Consider the following 20,515-nt stretch of genomic DNA (forward strand, 5'->3'; position numbering starts at 1 on the left):
CTACAAAGAAGGCACCCGCCATCCCATGAACGGTGGCACTACTAGCTCTGTTGCCGGGACCCCTGATACCTTTTAAGCATCCTTTACCAACACATTGAAGATACACGCATGTATTCAATGTGTCGCCCCTCTCCCAGATCTCCTCTTCGATCTGTCCTGTTCCCACTTTTTCTTCCGGTTTCAGAACACCGGCGAGCAGAAGCTTCACCTGCAAATTACCTGCCTTTTCGGCGCAGATTGAATGAATTTGCTTGAAATGAATGCTGTGATCCACCGAAACCAGTACGTTTGCATACTTTTGTTGATGGCAATAATTTGGATTTGCAGTCGACATTCATCCACATCGGCTTCCAAATTGGAAGCCAATGCCGTGGTTTGTTTTGATGAGCAGGAAACACCATTGACTGCTTGCTGCTCCTGAGAGGTAGCCCTTTGTTATTTCAGCCCAGCTTTCTTTACAGTGACGTATGTGTGAGGTACAAGCATAGACAGTGATAACTGGTAATGCGTGCGTGTGATTTTATCTGTGAGATGCAATGGGCGAGCGAGGCCTGTGAAGTAAAGTGAAAAGGCTATGGGACAAGATATACTTCCAAACACATTGGCCATGTTTTTAATAAAAATGACAAAACCGTGTTTGAAGGGGCTATTTGTGCTAGTCGTACTCAGGCTGCCCTCATGGGGTCAGAGGCCACAACAGGCTATTAAAGGGTTTATCACATTTTGTGTTTGGCTGCATTACTCATAATCCTAATAATGTCCCATGTGGAGCTGCCTATACTGTAACCTCTGTCTCTACTGGCGCCTGCTGTGACACCCCCACCATGAAACCTCCTATACTGTAATTAAAGTTAATGCTGTCTAATTCTCACAACATCTTCCAGCTGCAAATAGGTGGAGTTTCATGTGCCACATAATAATTGAGAATGGTGTGCCATATAATTGCAGTGGCGTTTCTTGGGTGCTGCGTGGTTTTCAAGAAGCTAATTACTTTGTTTTAGTGTACATTTACAGCATTATTATGAGCTGGAGGTTTGTGACGTAGAAACTGCATATCTATCTTTGTTTATTACACAACTTCTTACATGCCTTAAATCACTGAAAATACAGTGGGGTTAAAGAGTTTTTTTCAGGTTGGCATTATCTTGCATTCTGTGACTTATAGTTTTCCATTAAGGATGTGAAAATTAAAACCACAATGATATTCTTTTGGCTTAACATGTTGCTCTAAGGATGCACATGTTGTCATGTTGCTTTATTATGCAATTTGTGTTTTGTGTAAGTAAACTCTATAAGACATTATTACTGTAGACCTTGAAAACTAACATTTGAGACAAAGTTTGCGATCCTGCATGGTTACCCCCCACTCAACACCCATACGCACCGCAATCTGTTCGACCATCCAACTCCCTCCTTTTTGGATGCACAAGTTCCTTTTTTCCACTTCCACCACTGGGTGCCGGAAACCAAAATGGATTCATCAGGTGCAAATATATTTTAAGCTACAACCCTCACCCCGCCACCTGGTTTGAAAGATCCAATCTGTTGAAACTTCTGCTCTGTTCGGTCTTGCATTTCTTTTATGACATTTGGGCATAGATTTTTATAGAGATCCCACCTGCTTTTAAGACACGATTGTTTTGTTTTTTTAGTCTATTAAGGTGTTTTACATTGTGAAAAATAGGATTTCAACACAGGGAGCATCAACTGAATGCTACTTTTGAGGGCTTTCTGGGAATGTCAGGTTGAGTGGGCATGACTGAGTGACTAGGCATGACCGACTGTGTGCCTGAGTGAGCATGACTGTGTTTTTAATCAGTGACTTGTAACACATTGTGATGATTACAGAATAAGCATGACTGAGTCCAGCCAAGCACTTGTAACAGAATGACTGAGATTGTGTGGGTGGGAGTGACTGACTGACTGTGTGACTAATATTGACTTACTGACTGGATGTGACTAAGTGATGGTGTGACTGCATGAGTGGCAGGATGAGTGAGTGACTGGCATACTGAGCGAGAAAGTGAATGACTGAGTGAGTGGCTGACTGATTGACTATCTGGCTAAGTGAGGGAGTGAATGCTTGGTTAAGGGAGTGAGTGGGTTCATGACTGGCTGGCCCAAGCAGGGGTTATTTCTGACACATCGTCTTTTTCTTCCCCAGCAGATGCAGTGTTCTTGGTGAAAGCTGCCAGTGCGGATTTATCTTCTTGGTGTTTACGAACTCTTGAGGCAAGGATAAAGAAAACAAGAGTGAACTCTTGGGAGGAAGTAGTCTGCTACTCCAATGCAAATGTGCTACCTTTTTCAGAATGGTATCTCAAGCTAGTATTTCTTTTAAAGTTTGTTTTAATTTGTTGCTTGGTTATTTTATTTGGGTGTTTTATATCGTAATTTTTGGCCCCTTCAACTGCATAGAGGGAGTGATCGAGTAGCTTTGTGTGAGTGTGGGTAGAAGATATTGTGTGCGCGCTGTTGGGAGAGGAGTGGGGGCAGTTGGGGTAGAAGGGATTTTGGTCACTGGTCACAGCACTTGCTATTCACCTCACAACCTGTCTCAATGCAAACTAGCTGAAGTGGAAAGCTTGCTGCACCAGTTCGAAATAGAGTGGCTGAAGGCAGACCTGGTTAAGACATTTTTATTACATCAGTAGTGAGTTTAAAACTCCAATTAAGTCATCAACTCTCAGAAGACTTCTTTGAATAAATACTGGCAGACCTGTGCGTGGGGTGGTGTCTGTCTGGAGGGCTCATTGTCCCCGGGGGGTTGGCCCCATGTCGGAGGTGAATGCTAGCTTTTTGTAAGCATGGTGTTCATTACATTTGAATATCCGGATGTAATGAAACCATTTGTGTCAAACTTGAAGCCATCATAGATAGTGAGTTTTATTATTTTTTGCAGTAAGAAGTGCCATTTGTTTCTATTGGAATGTGTAATGTTAATGATTGTGCTACTATTTCATTGTACTAGGATGGAATGGATTTGCACCAGAAGCTGGCCATCAAACAAACACTGTCTGGGACTGGCTCTTCAGTGAAAAAAAGAGGGGGGCCGGATCCACAGAGTGCTTTAATCTGATCCCAGTCCTGGTCCAGCAACAGCATCAGAAGTAAGTACCCTTGAGTAAAAAAGAAAGTTGGTTGACACCCTATTAAAATAAATACTGTATTTTCTCTGTCAATATGCAAGTGAAGTCTTAGTCGTCCTCCTGTCTTATCTCTCCCCTCTTCCCCTGGCATCTTGTGGTTGATACCCTTGTAAAATGTGCAATAATTATATGTCTAAGCCTACAGCACTATCATTTTATATTTTCTGCTTACACAGCTGTTTCACCAAAGCACTAGACAATGTGAATAAATAACCAGTTAGGCAGAAAACTGGAAAAACAGTAAGGAAACAGGATAAATGGACAACCAAAAACAGAGAATATCCTTGTGGATGTGCTTTTTTAAATATTGAAATCTGAACAATGTCCATATCTTGATATAGATTTTCAGTTTTGACAAATCTTATCATTTTTCATGTCTTATACGCACAGAAGACAATGCCTCTTGTTACATGCTTCAAAGTGAGCAGTGTGAAACCAAGGGAGATTGTGATGATGCCAAAAAAAGACAGACGAGCAACTTGGTACTCTACCTGCTGGACTTTGAATGTAGCAAAATGGCAAAGAAGGGAAGATTAACATTGGATTGTCATCGACAAGAAGCTATAAAAGGTCCATAAATGCCATTCAGGACATACATGTTAAATATATGTATTTGGAGATTGTACAGTGCAAATTGTCTACTGTGCTTCCTTTCATCCATGCATCCCTGTCAGGCACATCTTCAGCAAAGTTATAATGCTTGTTGAGCACCTCCTTGCGAGATCTATCTGTTGGTTAGATGTTTTATGCTAGCTCCTTTCAAGCTATTTCTACAGAATTCTTCCTTTTTGCATTTGAGAATGTATCGGTTAAAGCAACGGAAGTGGTCTTTGCAGAACTCTCCGCTGTTGAGTACTCAGAAGCATTGCTAAACAAAATTGGGATCTACCGACTGAAGCGGAAGGCACCCGACTTGTCTTTTTCTACGCAAGTCTAGTCGCAATTTAAAGAATACAGAATTCATCTTAATTTTCAAAACATTTAGATATTGCATTATAAAATGCTACTTGGGCTGGTTCAGGAGATCTCCCTTGCTGCCTGGGCTTATTCTGCCCCACAGGCCCTCTTGCTCACTGCGTCGGGGCTGGATCCCCTCCTCCCCTTATTTCCTCGCATGCTTTTGTGTTCTCCACTCTCTGACTCTCTTGCTGCATGGGCCAGTATCCCTCCCCTTTGCTCCCTGGGTTGGGGCTGCATTTTCCCTCTGCTCTGCTCTATAGGCTAATCCTGGGTCGCCCCTCACTCTTTTGCTCTCTGGGATGGGTCTACGTCACCCTCTCCTGTACTCCCTCAAATGGGTCACCCCCCAGCTCCTTGGGCTGGGTCTGTTACCCCCTCCCTTGCTCCATGGTCTGGTGTCTCCATCTGACTTCCTTGTTCCCTGGGCTGGTTCTGGGTCTCCACCTGACTACCCTGCGCTGGGTACCCATCTGGCTGCCTGAGCTGGTTCTGTGTCCCTCCTTCACTCTTTTCCCTGGGCTGGGTCCGCACCTGACTCTTGCTCCCTGGGCTTGCCCATGGTCTCCATTTGACCCATTGGCCGGTTGTGTGTCCCCACTGGACTTACTCGGAGGATGGGCTGAGTCTGGGTACCTCCTTCACAATTGCTCACTGAGCTGGCTCCCCAGCTGACTTCACTGCTCCCTAAACTGGGTCCCCACCTGACTCCCTTGCTCTCTGGGATTAGCCTTGGTCCGCATTTTACTCCCTGGCTGGTATTGTTTTGTTTTTCAATCCATACATGTCCACAAATTGTAAAGCACCCAGTTCTGGGATTGGTAAAGTCATGCTTGTGTGCTATGAACACAGTTTCAGGTTGAACCTCATTGTGCCTCTTTCGATAAATACAATTGAATACAATTGAATAAAAAGCAGGTGTTGTGTTTTTTGTTGTTGTTTCTTTTTTAAATAATATCCCATTAACCTTGCTGTACTTTCATGTCACTGTACCCAAATATCTAAGACCCAATGACTGTAATCACTTTTGGAGGTTTTCTTTTCAGGGTTAACTTCGTTTTTGGATTTTCATAGGATTGTTTTGGGATTGCATTGCTTTTGGATTTTTGCAGGATTGTTTTGGGATTGCATCACTTCTACCAGGAAGGATTTCTAATTGACATATTTCGGGTGCATTAAGCCAAAAAGAAGCCAAATGCAATCCATTTCTTTTGGATTTATTTGGAGGTTGCATTGCTTTTGGATTTTTAGTGGATTGTCTGGGGATTGCATTGCTTTTGGATTTTTAGTGGATTGTCTGGGGATTGCATTGCTTTTGGATTGTTAGTGGATTGTTTGGGGATTGGATTGCTTTTGTATATTAATTGGATTGTTTTGGGATTGAATTGCTTGGATTGTTTAGGGATTGCATTCCACTGAGGATTGCTAATTAACATATTTCGGGTGTATTTAGCCAGAAGGAAGCCAAATGCAACCCACTGAGTACAATTGGATGTTCTGCATTTAAAGAGGATTTAAATGTTTGGGAAAATCCAGTAGTAATGCACTTTCAATCCAGATTCTTTTGGTAGTGACGTAGCTGCTTAGCTTAGTTAGGTATCGAGGTAAAGTAGTGTAAGTTCTTTTATTCTACAAGTCCCATTCTGATTATTAAATGTATGCTGTTACCATCGTCTGCACTGAAACGTGCCAGCAGTCAGGAGTAGCTGTTACTATGCCGCTGAGCAAGGCTTCATGAAGTGTGGGATATCAAAATGAGGACGTTCGATTCTTCAGTATTGAAAAGGAGTGAATATGAATAGAAATAGGATAGTATAAGTTACTTATTCAAGAGTCCTATACTTAACTTTCAGTTTTGTGATATCTAATAGCAACTTAACAGAGGTCAGAACTTTTCGCATGGCGTTGGGTTGGATAAGCAGGCACGCTATGTGCTGCAAAATGGCTGCTTGTAAATGATGTGCAGCGCGTCCACTAGGGTGCGCTGACGTCATATGTGCGAACCTTTGTTTACACTATAAGTGGGCATCTCCTGCAATGCCTGGATTTGTCATCTCACGTATAGATGTGTAGTGTATTATTAAACATTAGAGATGTAAAGTTAGTGACCTGAAAGTGCATTTCTGCATTCCCTGATCACCATGGATATTCATGTATGCAGACAAATGCATATCGTGTTTGTAATGGTATGTCACAAGATAAGTTACATCATGACGTTTGCAATTCCTGATTCAAATAGCATGTTAAAAAGTACATGGGTTTTCATAATTTATAATTCCAGCTAATTCTAGTTCATAATTAATATAGCATGTTAAAAAATATGGTAACTTTAAGCTCATCGGTAAGTGATACATTTCCTTCAATGAGTGAGTCCTACATAATAGTGTTGTCCTATTGCATACCGTCGGTATTATACCATTAGTACCCAATCATTTGGTTTTGACATTTCCAAATCATTACATTTCAGATGGCATAGTCAGCACTTGTGGGAGAATAATGTAATATCAGATTTTTAAAATTCTTTTTGGTTACTTTTATTTTGAGCCAGGGCTAGAGAAAACGAAAATAACATCAACAGCTCATCTCAACAAACAAAATGGTATTATATAATTACCCCTTGCTGCCAATGACACCACATCAACACTGCCACCATTTTTAAATGTGCTCTGTGCCTTGCTGCAAACAATCCTGCAGCCCACTGGCCAATATTGCCTCCTTCAAGAATTCTCCCCAATCAATGATGTTCCAAATATCAGGCAATATGTCCCAAGCTGCCAGGCAATGACTTTTCATGACCCTGCTCTCTGGAACACTAACCCTGTAATGCCGCGTAGAATTGTAAATGTGTGGGGTCACTTCTGTAACATTAGTTGCCTCATCCTCATTGATATGGGTTTGTCTGAGGATGAAAAGGGTCGTACCCTTTGTTGGCCAGCACCATGTGTAGTTCAGGAGGGGCAGTGGTACCCAGTGAATGGGTGACACAGATCTTACCACTCCTGATGGTCGCTTGGCACAAGATTTGCGTTATCATATTGGTCATGACGCTCAAACCTCCTCAGATGCCTTGAAATAATTCCAAGAAGATGTTGGCAAAGGAGGACATTCCTCTCGCAGTCCCTGCACTTCTGGAGAGACTCATTGGGCTTAGTGCCCCCTCCTCTTGACCTCTTAAGTCCAGACTCAGCTGCCAACTCAGTCTCCTTTACCACTCGCTGTTGTTTCCCCAACACAATCTCACCTGCAGTCTTATCCACTACATCCTGCCTATCACACTTCTCTCTCTACCTGCCCACTGGCACCGCTCCCTCTTTAGCAAGTAAGGGAAGTTTAAGCCAAGCTTTGAAGAGATCCACAGTTAGGTTGGCTTAAATTGTTATGGGCAGTGACTTCCAGTGGAGAGGGCGAGTAGCAGAAAGAGCGAAGCGAGAGGAGGCACAGGGAGAGAATGTATGGTGAGGTTGAGTGCAGAGGTGGATCATAGTTAAGGACATGGTGAGTGAACTGAGATACAATGAGGCAAGCGCTGAAGAGCAAGACCATTGATGGCTTTGTAGACTAGAAAGAGCTTGAAAAGAGAGAAGTTGTACATGGAGAGCCAACCAACATGTTGTTTGTGGGTAGAAGTGGAGGACGACCTGGGTAGGTTGTAGAGTGGGGATAGCACTCTGTCTACAGGGAGCAAGAAGTAAAGAAGGAGGCCAGGGCGAGTAGGCCTGAGCAGTAGTCAAGTTTGAGCATGGGAGGGGAGATTTGAGGTTTTTTTTAGAGTGGTTAGTAGGAAAAGGATATATTTTATGAATGTTGGGGAGGTTAATATGAACAGCAGAGACAGTGGTAGTGATGAATTGTTGCAGTTGTAGGTCGTTGTCGAAGAGAGCCCCAAGATTGCAAGCCTTAGGCCAGGGAGCAAGAAGGTACGACAGGAAGGAGACAGGGGGGGGAGGGATGGCAATGAAAGCCGGGAGAAAGATGACTTCGTTTTTTAAGAGTACCGCATGAGGAAGCGGAGATACATACAATGATGAATTGCATTTTGTAACTCGTTTCGAGATGGATAGGGTGAAGGAGGGATGAGAAAAATATGTCAGTGTCATGAGCAAAATAGTGATAGTGAAAGCCAAAGGATGAGATAAGTGTTCCTATGGCAGACATGATGACTACGTCAATCCTTGGTAAGAGCCTGGGAAGGGCCTCATCTGGAACATATTCTTCCATATTCTTCCAGATGGACGTGTTCACCCTGACCCAAACTGACTTGTATTTCTGCCCACCATAATGTTATTGGTTTTTTAGGTTTGGTTTTCCCCTTGGCTTGCTTTCCGTGCTTAATGTGTGGCAATGTTTGCCAGGGCTGATCCCTGGGAATTATGGCTCAGCATCAGTACTTCTTGCCTCACACTCAGTTCAAATTTGAGGTGGTTTTTTGTCAAATATTTTTTTAAAATTTTTATATGTCAATCAGTCTCAGCCCCACAGCAAGCAATGACAGCATGAATCAGACTGGCTCTGCTGTGCTAGTTATCCAGTTTCATGAATAACAATAAGCTGAAAGTTGGCAGTGCTGGGCCCTCTTGCTGGTCATGCCAGCACATTGCTCGTGTCAGCCTACATGGCGTTGGTGCCACTCGGCTACTTCAATAACTTGCAGCCTTTCCGCAGCTGGGTGGGTGGCACAGACATTTGGCGTGGGCAGCAGCCAGGCAGCCATGCTACCGGGTGCACCTCGCTTTTTCAGTGGGCACATGGGGCATGGATATGTATATTTGCCAGTGTCAGAATGATGCTGGATTTGCTGGGCCTCCTAAGCAGTAGACATTAGCGGGCACGTGCAAAGCCATGTTAAGCTGTGCACTTCCCCTTTTTTCTTATGGTATGCAACTAGAATGGCGTGCACCTGGCAGGCGTGCCAGGCCACCGCCTCTCTAAGTCTTTAACAAGTGCTGGTGCATGACTGGGATCAGTGCCGCATGGCCACTGGTGCCACTAGGGCCATTAGTGGGGCAGGGGGGACCCAGCACAAAAAGGACAACATCTGCTGCTGGCCTGCCCAAATTTGCTCATGTACCTCCAGTACTTCGATGCTCAAACTGGCTGCCTGTTGCCGCCAGAATTAAATGTAAGACCTTGTGTCTGGTCCATCCTGCTTACCATGGCCAGGGTGCTTTGTTCCTCTGTGAGAAGCTTATTAAACACACCCACTCTCGGAATCTCCTTTCTGCCAACCTTTTCCATTTGCTGGTTCCTCACTTTTCCAGGGCTACTATGGGAGGACGTGCTTTCTCTGTGGCGGCCCCAGTCTTCTGGAATTCTATTCTTGTGTCCTTACGGGCCATCAGTGAACATTTTTCTTTTCGGAAAGCACTAAAATCGTACCTTTTCGTGGCCAAGGTCTTCTGTTCTTAGTGCCCTGTGGACTTTGTGTTGATCGTGACAAGATACCTCCGAGTCATAGATGAGCTCAATAAATAAATAAATAACTGGACAGCCAGCAGCAGCAGCAGAGGGCCGCGGCCAGGGAAAAGGTCACTGTTAAGGAGGGAGTCCCTGTGCTGAGTGCTGATCCATACTTGGATAGATATTAACAATTTGGTGAAGCGCATCATCTTTTTAAGATACATATTTGATTGAGTCTGTGAGCGGCGCTTTCGATTTTGCCCAGGGGTTTTATGTTAAATAGAAAATGTGTGAGCTAAGGAGACTTAGCGCTTTAATTTTAAATCTTGTATTTTGTGTGTGGGACACATTTTGTACTGTGTATATAGGTTTATTACGTATAGCCTGATCTACGATATGCATACTTTTATAATATCGGCCGGTAAGATGGTGCGGCGGGTTAAGTGCTCATGGCTGTGATCTGTGTTTTATCTGCAGGTAACAGGCTCAAATACTAGCAAGGTTGGCTCAGCTTTTTATCTTTCAAAGGTCGATAAAGTGAGTAACAATTTTAAATGGGTAATAAACATAATAGATGTAAATATGACCTATATGAATCGCTTTGGATAAAAACGCTATATGAATAACAAATTATTATTTAAACATGCTTTAAATTCCTTTCAGACAATTGACTATGTTTTTTTGTATTCTTTTCTTTTTTGTATTTAGAAGAGGAAAGAAGAGAAATAAAATAAATAACGTGCACTTTATGTTTGACTTTTGCATGGATTAAGATTGTTGAAATGTGTATTCTCTTATACAATTGTATACATTGTTTGATTTGTGTAAGGTTTACTGTTAAAACCAAAAACACAATATTTTGTATGTTTTACTATCTTGCTGAGGCGGTTCACAGGCAAGTTAATCCGGTTATGAAGAAAGCACTTCTGCTCTATATTTTGTGGAGAGGAAAGCACTTCTGCTCTATATTTTGTGGATAGGAAAGCACTTCTGCTCTATATTTTGTGGATAGGCGTCAAAATGTTCTACTTGAAACACTTGTGTACGAGCGCGATAGAAATAAAATATCAATATCAAAAGTTATGACATATAGGTCGATTCATGGAACTTTTTGCACGGTTCAAGGTGACTTTGCATGTTGAAATGTGACATTGTACTGCCGACACAATCCCTGACTCATGGAACTTGGCAAAATGTATTTTTACAGTACAACGTTCATTTTGTACTGCAAAAATGACTTTGCACTGCAAAAAAACTGTTTGCATAGTTCCTTGAATCAGTGTTTGTGACGTCAGTGCAAAGTCCCATTTCAGCATGCAAAGTCACCTTGCACCGTGCAAAAAAGTCCACGAATCGTGCCATAGAATTAGAAGAAATGAATTACAAGGAAGATTCGTTTAAGGAAGCAGTTAAGCATATGGGGGACTGATTACAACACGTTTTCAATGGGATTGCGCCATTGAAAAACACTTGTAAATCAGGCCCATGGGGTCTCAAGACACAACTGCTATGTTCTGTTTTAGTATTTTGATCGGTATTTGTAAATCACACACCTGTTATGGGCGGTGCCCATGTCACCACCAGTGAGTAAGGGGGAGTTGCAGCTTCGACCTCAAATGTGTTGGGGGACCAGTGGGTCTGGACATCAGTGGTCCTCGAGCTGTTGGGCTGACGTGGCACGGCCGTGATGGAACATATTTGCACCTTGCCACTTATTTATTTGCAAACTAAGCACCGTTGGCTTGCACGTGCGTTTCTGAAGCCAGCCCGTCTTCCTGTGTTCCCTCCCAGCTCCAAAAAGTAACCAACATAGACACTGTACACTGGGATGCATTCGTTGTACAGTGGGATGTTTATGCCTGGTTACCTGCACTAGGCACAGCTGCCACGTCATCATGAGGGCCGCGGGTAGACTCTTGTCCTATACAACACTGAGCACGGCGTGCAGGCCTGGAGGCAGTCTCAGTCTCTCACACTGCCACGGTTCATAAAAAGGAGTTAAATTGAGAGGGTGGCAATGTCGACACTTTTTCCCAGCGCTATGAAGCCAACACTGGGACAGCATCTTATCAAGCGCTAATCAAAACAAGAAGTGATGTCATCCCTCTGGGTGTTGTCTGTGCTAGTCCCGCCAGAGGCCTTGGGCAAAATGGTCTTGGGTGTAAAGCACCACAAGGTGCCAGGTCGTTTTCTGGGCTATGTGTCTAATTTCTCACATTGCAAATGATGACTCCTTACCTTTCCTCTCTTTTAAACAGGGCTCAAGTCGAGGGTACACGCTGGTGGACGCAGTCCCCCAACTTCTTTCAGAGGGTGGACTCAGTCCCCCCAGCTAAAATGAGAAGTATTGAATGTCCTCTTTAAATTTATGAATTAAATTCAACCTCGGGGTCGAACCACAGGCGTCATGTTTGCAGCCAGACACTTCACCACTGCACTATATAACCTGATGAAAAATAACGAACTAAAGGTGAAAGGTTGCGGTTCGGTACTGCAAGTTCCAGGGAAAAAACGTGTATTGGTTCTTGGAGTTTAAAACATGCACAACTTTAAACATTTTCAAAAACACTACTAGAAAAAAAATCCTCTTGGTTTTGTGGGTGTGTGTTGATTTTATGAAAGGCAAATGCCATTGGTCCTGTGCAATTCGGATGGTTATGCAAAGCCAATTTAATGAAATGTGCATATTTCATTCACCTTGATATGCTAATTTCTGGTGACGTCACATGTCATTGCGTTTGTTGATAAGTCCCCCTCACTTTAATTTTTAGGACTTGACCCCTGCTTTTAAATTGTCATGTGTTCCCAGGGATTGGCCTGGTGAAGAAAGAAAGGGCCGGTGTCTGCGGCTGGAACGTGTCTGATTGGTTATTTGCCGCACCAGGACAGGCGTCTCTATCCCCCGCCCTCCTTTTAAGCATTCCAGATGTGAAAATGTAACAGAAGCCCATTGAATTTGCGCAGCCGGCACAGAGAGCTACCGGTCCTCCTGCTCCAGGAACTCGCTGGGAAAGAGAAGGTATTTGGCAGACAGATTCTGTATGGAAACTCGCTCCCGTTGCATCTCAGCAGCCTTACTGCTCTGTTCCATCCTATAACTATCGGATCATTGACATCATTAGAATTATAAAAGTTACAGCTCCTTGTGTCAGGGGGTTATCAATGCTGTTTCATACTTTAAATGTGCATACTTTTGGTTTAGGTGGATGAACTGAGCCACTGTTAAATGTACTCATATTATTTGGTTAAAAAGTAATAACTACGCGCCCAGCAAGGCAAGACAGGAAAAGGCAGCCCTTTTCGTTTAAGGGGTGTATGGTTGCGCCGAATAGTAAGACAGTGCTGAAAACAAAGTAAAATGTCCAATGTGTTAACATAGCACTTACAACTGGGGATCGGTCTGATTAAGCGCACTGGCGAAAAGAGAGAGACAAAAAAAGTGCGCGGCACAGGATCACGCCGAGTGGCTGCGAGGGCTGCTGGGATTATGCACACGCCACGTCTCTTCTTTTTAATTAGAGATGAACAAGGTTATTTGGTTGTGATGCTTGGGGTCAGAAAGGTGAGTTTAGCTAGAATTACGGTATATTGGCTAAGGGCCTGAGTTTTTTTAGTTTTTTTTAGTTTTTTTATTTTGTTATTTTTGTACCTTAGTATGGAAACCCACAATAAACTGGCAAGAGTCTGGCAAATAGAAGAAAGGTTAACCTTGAAAAGCAGGGGCACCTCTTCCACATCTTCTAAGTATGTTAGCACATGATGCATGCTTGGACTAATTCGGTGGTCAGTCATAATCTCAAAAATAAAATGTCGAAAGACAAAAATGTCGAAAAAAAATGTAGAAAAAAAATGTCGAATTATTTTTTTTTTCTACATTTTTTTTTTGGCTCTAGTATATATATAAAAAATAGGTAAAAAAAAAGGGGGGGTTGGGGGAGAACCCCCCATTTTCAAACAAAAAACGTCATTAAAAAAAATTCGACATTTTTTTTTCTACATTTTTTTTTTGACATTTTGACTTTCGAGATTTTGCCATTCGAGATTATCACTATGAGCCGACTAATTCCTCAGACATCCTAGTTAAATGTTTTATTTAATCTAATAATAGTGGCTTGTTTAAATGGTACAACAGCATGGTTGCCCGATTTCCCATGGTACTGATATAGCTAAAGTCAAAAGGATAACAGATCCGAATGGCCTGCCAGTATATCACCCACGTCTCGACACAGTTCTCTACAGTAGATGCATGAACCCACCGAGCTATTACATGTCCAGCTGTATGCACTTCTCTTCACTGCACTTGCACATCCGAATGTCACAAGGCCTAATAGGACCACGGTTGTCCACTTGCACCGTCCCCACTTTACCTTGTGGTGCCTGGAAACACCATTCAGTTGTAGAGCCGCCTAGCAAATGTTAAATAAATAAATAAATGTCGACCTCCCAAACTAGGGCTACTCGAAAAAAGAACGGCCTGGGTCGGTTCCCGAGCAAAAACTCCATTCCACGCTATAGAGAGTGTTTACTGTTTCTGTTTGTGAAGGGGAGGAAATTTGGAAAAGACTGATATGGAAAGGGCCGGGTATTTCACTGTTAAGGAATTGTTTGTTTCTGTAGGTATGTACTCTCCACGTTTAGTGCTTATCACCGCCTTCACTCCGCTTCAAAACGCGCTGAGGAAAGAGAAGAGAGTAAAGGGGGATAGTAGACAGCAGTCAGGAGTAGGTGATTTCGGAAGGGATAACAGGGGGGAGCAGGGAAGAGATAGTGCCTGACCAGGGTAGCGCTTAGTTGATCAGTCCGAACGGTCCCTCTAGAGCGAGGAAGCAACGCTGGGTAGGTAGTGTGTTATCGATAGGATAGTCTGAATGAGTTCAACCATCCCCACGACTCATTGTCAATTTCAAAATTAACATTTTCCTTCATTTTTGTCTTTTTTTAACCTGTAACTTTGCCCTAAGACTCAAGCAGAGAATGTTAATGTTTACACTATTACATCGCCAACCTTTGGCATTTAACGGTGGCCGATTTGCACAATGAGACTTGGACGTCATGGCAGCATCACAGACTGAAAGTTGCCATTTGGGTAACCCACCTATAGCAGTGGCTGACGGGGCAGGCGTATGGTTGAACTGCCAGCATTACTCCTTCTGGCTGGGGTCGCAGACACAACAGCAGCTTGGCGCCCCCTGCGCACCCAACCCCCACCCACCCCCCTCCCCCTTCGCCGCGGCGCCAGAGGGATCGGGGCAGCCCCACAGTCTGAAGACCACTTGTCTACAGCGACCTCTGCTGTTTCTAAATAGCTAGGGTGGCAGTTCTGCTGTTTGGCACTGGGAGAGACCCGGCCTCAGCTGGATCTCTGTGGAGATACCACTGCACGCTACAGGATATATTGAAGTACACTGTTTTAGGTTTAAAAGGTGTGCACCTTTTATACCTTGCTGACATAAGAAACTGGGCTATTTTCCAGGTGTTCGTGATTAATCTGCTAAGAGGCAAATGTTTATAGGGGGTGAGTAAAATACCTGCTCTCTTACACCCCCCGCCCCTCTGCTGACTGGGATCCCCCAGTAAAAAAAGTACATTTCCAGCACTGGACATACATCTATTTTAAACGCAGTGCTCTGTCGTTAAGGCCCCTACATTTGGAAAGGTGCTGCAGCAGTCAGACACGTGGGAGCGTGAGGCCTTTTTCTCCACGTTTGGGAGTGGGCTTCCCACGCAGCACAGGACTGGCCTGCTGACCCCCTATGACGGAAAATCTGGTTTCTGCTGACATTGTTATGGGCAAGCCAGGCTGAAGATGTGTGGGGGCCCATTCCAACATGATGGTTGCCCCCCGCCCCCCTGCCTAGTCCGGAAAGCAGTCGGAGGCACCCTTGGGGGACACACATTATAATGGAGATAAAGAGAAGATTAATAGCCGCATGAGACTGCGATCCAGCAGGGAGCTGAAACACTGAATGCCCGCTGAATAGCAATGAATCCATCTTTGTAAGCAAGTGGTTGACGTGGTGGAACCAATGTTGAAAGGTAACAAGGTGATAACACTTCTGTTTTCCCCAATGGAAATGACGGCCGGTCGGGCGCCAGCCAGCACAGCTTGTAAGGTGATCGCTGTAAAGCGCACACTGTAAACACCAGAACATAAGTGATTCATAGAGGAATATATTGCTGTGTTTTAAACTGCTGACTGGCAATATGGAGGCAGTTGCTGTAGGCCCCCCTGAGACTCGAGGCCCCTTTCAATTGAAAAAGTTGAAAGGCCCTGACGCTGTCCCTGGTTATGGGCGTGAAAAGGGGGCTGTAGGCAGGCGAAAGGACGGGGCAGGGATTTACAGGACCGTGGCCAATCTCTCTTTCTCTCTCTCTCTCTCTCTCTCTCTCTCTCTCTCTCTCTCAAATTTCTCTCATAACATAACACAACATTATGTTTTCTGCTTTAGCCTACTTCTTCCCCTTCTCTTTACTTCTCCTACTACTCTTTTCTTCCCCTACAGCTCTTTCAAAAAGTCTAACACTGCCACTAAGCACTATAAAAACAGACAACATACCATAACATTTTCCTAGATAGAAGTGCCTCTAGGGGCGAGTAAGTGCTCGGTGAAAACGTGACCCCTGTCGAGCCCTACCAGGTATTCAGCAACATGGTTCTTTGTGGACATTGGTGGTTTTCCCCATAGTTCAGGATAGCTGCCCCCACCCATTTTTACTCTGGGCTATTAGGTGTCGCTTGCACCACCTATAAGGCAAAACCATTGCATTAGAGCATAGATAGGGAGAAATGGCATATGAGCAGGGATACAACGCTTTGAGGTGTTGTTTGGGTATTTGCGGACCCGTTGGCTGCCCATGCTCATGCTGATCCCTGTGGCCATTCCCACCCAATTACTGCCCCTCCCCGCCCAGAACACCTCCTCATGGGAACTCTTTGAGCTGTGTTCTCAACCGTTACCATCAAACTTTGCACTTGAAGTGCCTGCCAGTGTTATTTCAAACTTGTCTTCTGAGAGTTAATAACATAATTGGAGCTGTAAACCTGTTACTGGTATATCTTTATGCCCTTCACTGAAGTTAAGTTAAATACAAACATTGGCAAAGCGAACAGTTTTTGTTTGTGTATAAGTATTAGGCATTTGCCAGGCACTTCTATTAGATAACCAGGTACACCATTTTGCAGGTGCTGCCATCGATAGCACCTGTAGTTAATACCACTACAGCAGTGCCTGGCAAATGCCTTTTCCATGCGTACAAAAAAGCCCCCTAAAACTGTTGGCATTGCCAATGCTTGTTAAGGCTTGCAGGCCACACACTCTTCGACCCTGGTGTTGACTTTTGATCTCTTTTGCTGACTGCATTAGAACTGAACTCTGTTCTTTTTTCCAGAAAACATGAAGTTGATATTCCTGGGTGTGTTCTGCTGCGTCATGCTGATGAACGCTTTAATAGGTGAGTGGATGACAGCAAAGCAGGCCTTTAATGTGCACACGCAGGGCTTTACTGCCCACATCCTCTGGGTGTAACGTGCAGGCGCTCTGCTAACTGCAGGGCTGGCTTTGGAATAATACGATTTTATGTAGATGTCCGTCTGTCGCGTGCGCCCCCATTTCACGCGCTGGCATGTTTACGCTAATGGCGGGCACTGCTACATATGCACTTTTCATTTGGTTATATCGCTCCTTGATTGCTGATTGTGTGTGTGAGAAAGCCGCTCGCATCCTCAGTGCTTTCGGCAGCTTTTTATATTTTTAGTGGGCTTTGTGTGATTGAGGTGTCGGGTGTTTTCCGATGTAAGTTCCCCCCATTTTTGACATGGTGCTGATTGAAGGACTCCGACATCTTCACTCGAGAATGTGGTGTGTGCATTGGGGCTGCCGCTGCACACAGTGCCCTCTGTCTTAGGGTCTCCTTGTGGCACAGTGCGCCATTCACGGTGGGAGCTAGCCAGCAGCAGGGACGCTGCGGCCCTCCACACAGGCGGCTTTATGCGGCAGCCCCCTGGGGTCTCAGCTCCTGCTGTCCACACTGGACCCCTCACACTTTAGGAGGGACCGCCACGTTGCAGCTTTCTCGCTCAAAGACAGAGTTTGACGCTACATTTCTTTACTATTTGCAGAGTCCAGGCCAGTCCATGAAGATGACGGTAAGCGTTCACTTTAAAACACATGTTATAAAATCTTTATGTGTTCACTTTGTTGATCCAAGAAGTTGACTGGAGGTGTGAAACGTACACAAGTTGCACATTATAAATAAAGAAACTAAACTGAAGTAAACTAAACTACTGCACACTATTTTTAGAATGATTCTTCTGTGGACAGAATCCAAGCACCTAAACTACATGTCGACCAGTAGATCTGCAGTAATATGTGGATTGCTTGCCAGTAATCCTCATTGCAGCTAGTCCAATTCTTCCTCGTCACAGCACTTACTTGTGAGATGACCCCTTCCTCTCCCAGGAAAACTCGCTTCTATTTTTATTGTTTACTTCCTTTCGTCCTGCCTCTCCCAGGCGTTATAACCTCTCGTCAGAACTTATAATGCTGGTATTGTATCTACAAGTATCCCGTCCAGCCCTCACTTAAGTATAAACAAGCCATTTCCCCATTCAGCCATGTCTGGAGTGAGAGGCGTGACGCACGCATCACAACGAGGAAGAGCTGGACTAGGAGCAATGAAGATTACCGGTAAGTAATCCCCACATTCTTCCGTCGTGGCCTACGTAACTTTAATCCTTCTCTCTTCCTTACTTCCTGCTCTTCCGTCCTCCCCCCTCTCACACTTCTCTCTTTCAGCTACTGAAGCATCCTCCACCCTAACCTCCTCCCTCACCTCTTCTCTAGACCATCTTTACCCTCTCTCCTCGTTTTACCCTTCCCGCCGTACTGCTCAACCTTGGCTTTCTCCCCATCTTTCCTCCATGCGCCGCCTTTTTAGGGGCTTTGAACGTTCCTGGCTCAAACACCCCACCCCCTCCAACAAATCTGCATACTTCAACTATCACTCCCTCTATGACTCCTGTCTCAACTCTGCTAAGCGCACTTACTTCTCCGACCTTCTTCACTCTCAGTCCTCCCATCCACGCCGCATCTTTCAAACCTTATCTCGACTTCTTTCTCCTCCCACCCATGATCATTCCATTGCCTCTCCTCTCTCTGCCTCTGACCTTGCCTTCTTTTCCAACAAATTCCTCAACCTCTGACAATCTATTTTCTCTTCCCCTTCTTATTCTCCCCCTCCCTCCATGTCCTCATTCACCGCTATCACTCACTCTGAAGTCACCCTCTCCTTTCCAAAACTCATCCAACTGCTTTTCCTGCGGACCCCATTCCTACCTCCCTTATCCCTAAAATCTACCCTCTCTTAATACCTTATCTCACCTGCTTCTTCAACACCTGTCTCTCTACATCCACCTTCCCCTCTCCTTTCAAGCACGCTACCATCATCCCAATTCTCAAAAAACCCTCTGCTAACCCCCATCTTGCATCCAATTATCGCGTATCTCCCTTCTTCCCTTCCTCTCCAAACTTCTAGAACATATTGTCTATTCTCAACTCTCTACCTTCATCTCCACCCACTCCCTCCTCCCCCACACCCAATCTGGATTCCGCCCTCTTCACTCCACGGAAACTGCTCTCACCTCCGTTCTCGACTCTCTCTATCCGTTCTCAACTCAACTCTATCTGCTCGCTACTCTAAGCACTCTTCTATTCTTATCCTACTTGATCTCTCACCTGCCTTCGATACTGTTGACCACCCTCTTCTCCTTAACTCTCTCTCTGCATTTGGCCTCAAAGACTCCATCCTCGACTGGTTCTCCTCCTATCTCTCTAATCGCACATTTTCAGTCTCCTGGGGTGGCCACTCCTCACCTATCTTTCCTCTTAACCACAGTGTTCCCCAAGGTTCTGTCCTTGGCCCCTTTCTCTTCTGACTCTATATTTCCTTCCTAGCTCCCATTATATCCTCCTTTGGTGTATCACACCATTTCTATGCCGATGATACCCAGCTCTTCCTTTCCTTCTCCTCCTTCACACCTGACATCCACCTTAAGCTCTCTTCTTGCCTCTCCACCATTAAATCCCGGATGTCCTCTCACATCCTTTCTCTCAACTCAGATAAAACTGAGCTCCTATTCTTCCCTGCCAGTACTCTTCCTCCTCCCTCTCCTCCTCCCTTCATTTCTTTCCCTCCCTCCAAACTCCCCTTCTCCCCTCATGCCCACAACCTTGGTCTCCACATCGACCCCCACCTCTCTCTTTCTACCACATTTCTCTCACTGCCAGATCTTGCCGCTTCCACCTCTACAATATCCGTAAAATTCATCCTCTCATAACCTTCCATGCTACTAAACTCCTAATCTCCTCCCTCATCTTCTCCAGACTCTTCTACTGCTCCACTCTCTTCTTTGGACTCCCCTCCTCCCACCTCTCGCCCCTCAAATCCATCTACCACTCCGCTATCCGCTCCCTCTGCCTTCTCTCACCTCACGACTCTATCTCCTCTTCCCTTGACTCACTAGGATGGCTCCCTTTTCACCCCAGCTTAAATTTAACTTCCTCTGTCTAGTCTTCAAAGCCCTTTATTGTCTTGCCCCTCCTTATCTATCCTCCCTCCTCACTTTCTACACCCCTCCTTGTTCTCTCTGTTCCGCAGATCTCTTCCTTCTTTCTCCTCGACCGCCACCCTGTGCCCCTTCCCGCTTCAACTACTTCAAACTTCTTGCTCCTTTCCATTGGAACTGCCTTCCCCTCCCAATATGCTCTACTACCACCTACCCCTCATTTCACACCTCCCTAAAATCCTACCTCTTCCATTCACCCCCCTAGCTTCTTTCTGCTTCCTCCTTCTCCATTGAATCCTCCTCCTCCTTCACCTTCCAACCCTCCTCTCTCACTTCAGTCCCACTCCATATGCACTTAACCTCACCAATAATGTAAATTGTTCTCTGTACGGTTTTCTGGTTTGATTCAATGTTATTTATTGCTTGTTGCAATTGCTTGTTCCGCATG

At 44.7% G+C, this 20,515-nt stretch overlaps 1 protein-coding gene across 1 annotated transcript in view; it reads left to right on the plus strand.

Annotated features, from left to right (window-relative positions):
- Positions 1-12,413: 12,413 nt before the first annotated feature.
- Positions 12,414-20,515, plus strand: part of LOC138491372 (otospiralin-like) — a 50,346-nt gene continuing 42,244 nt past the window's right edge. The window contains exons 1-3 of the mRNA XM_069617866.1: positions 12,414-12,522; positions 16,893-16,955; positions 17,623-17,649. Of these exons, the coding sequence (XP_069473967.1) occupies positions 16,898-16,955; positions 17,623-17,649 (85 nt within the window). The 5' untranslated portion in view covers positions 12,414-12,522; positions 16,893-16,897. The remainder of the gene's footprint in view (positions 12,523-16,892; positions 16,956-17,622; positions 17,650-20,515) is intronic.

This window comes from Ambystoma mexicanum, chromosome 10, assembly GCF_040938575.1.
Source record: "Ambystoma mexicanum isolate Mex_15411 chromosome 10, UKY_AmexF1_1, whole genome shotgun sequence".
NCBI lineage: Eukaryota > Metazoa > Chordata > Amphibia > Caudata > Ambystomatidae > Ambystoma > Ambystoma mexicanum.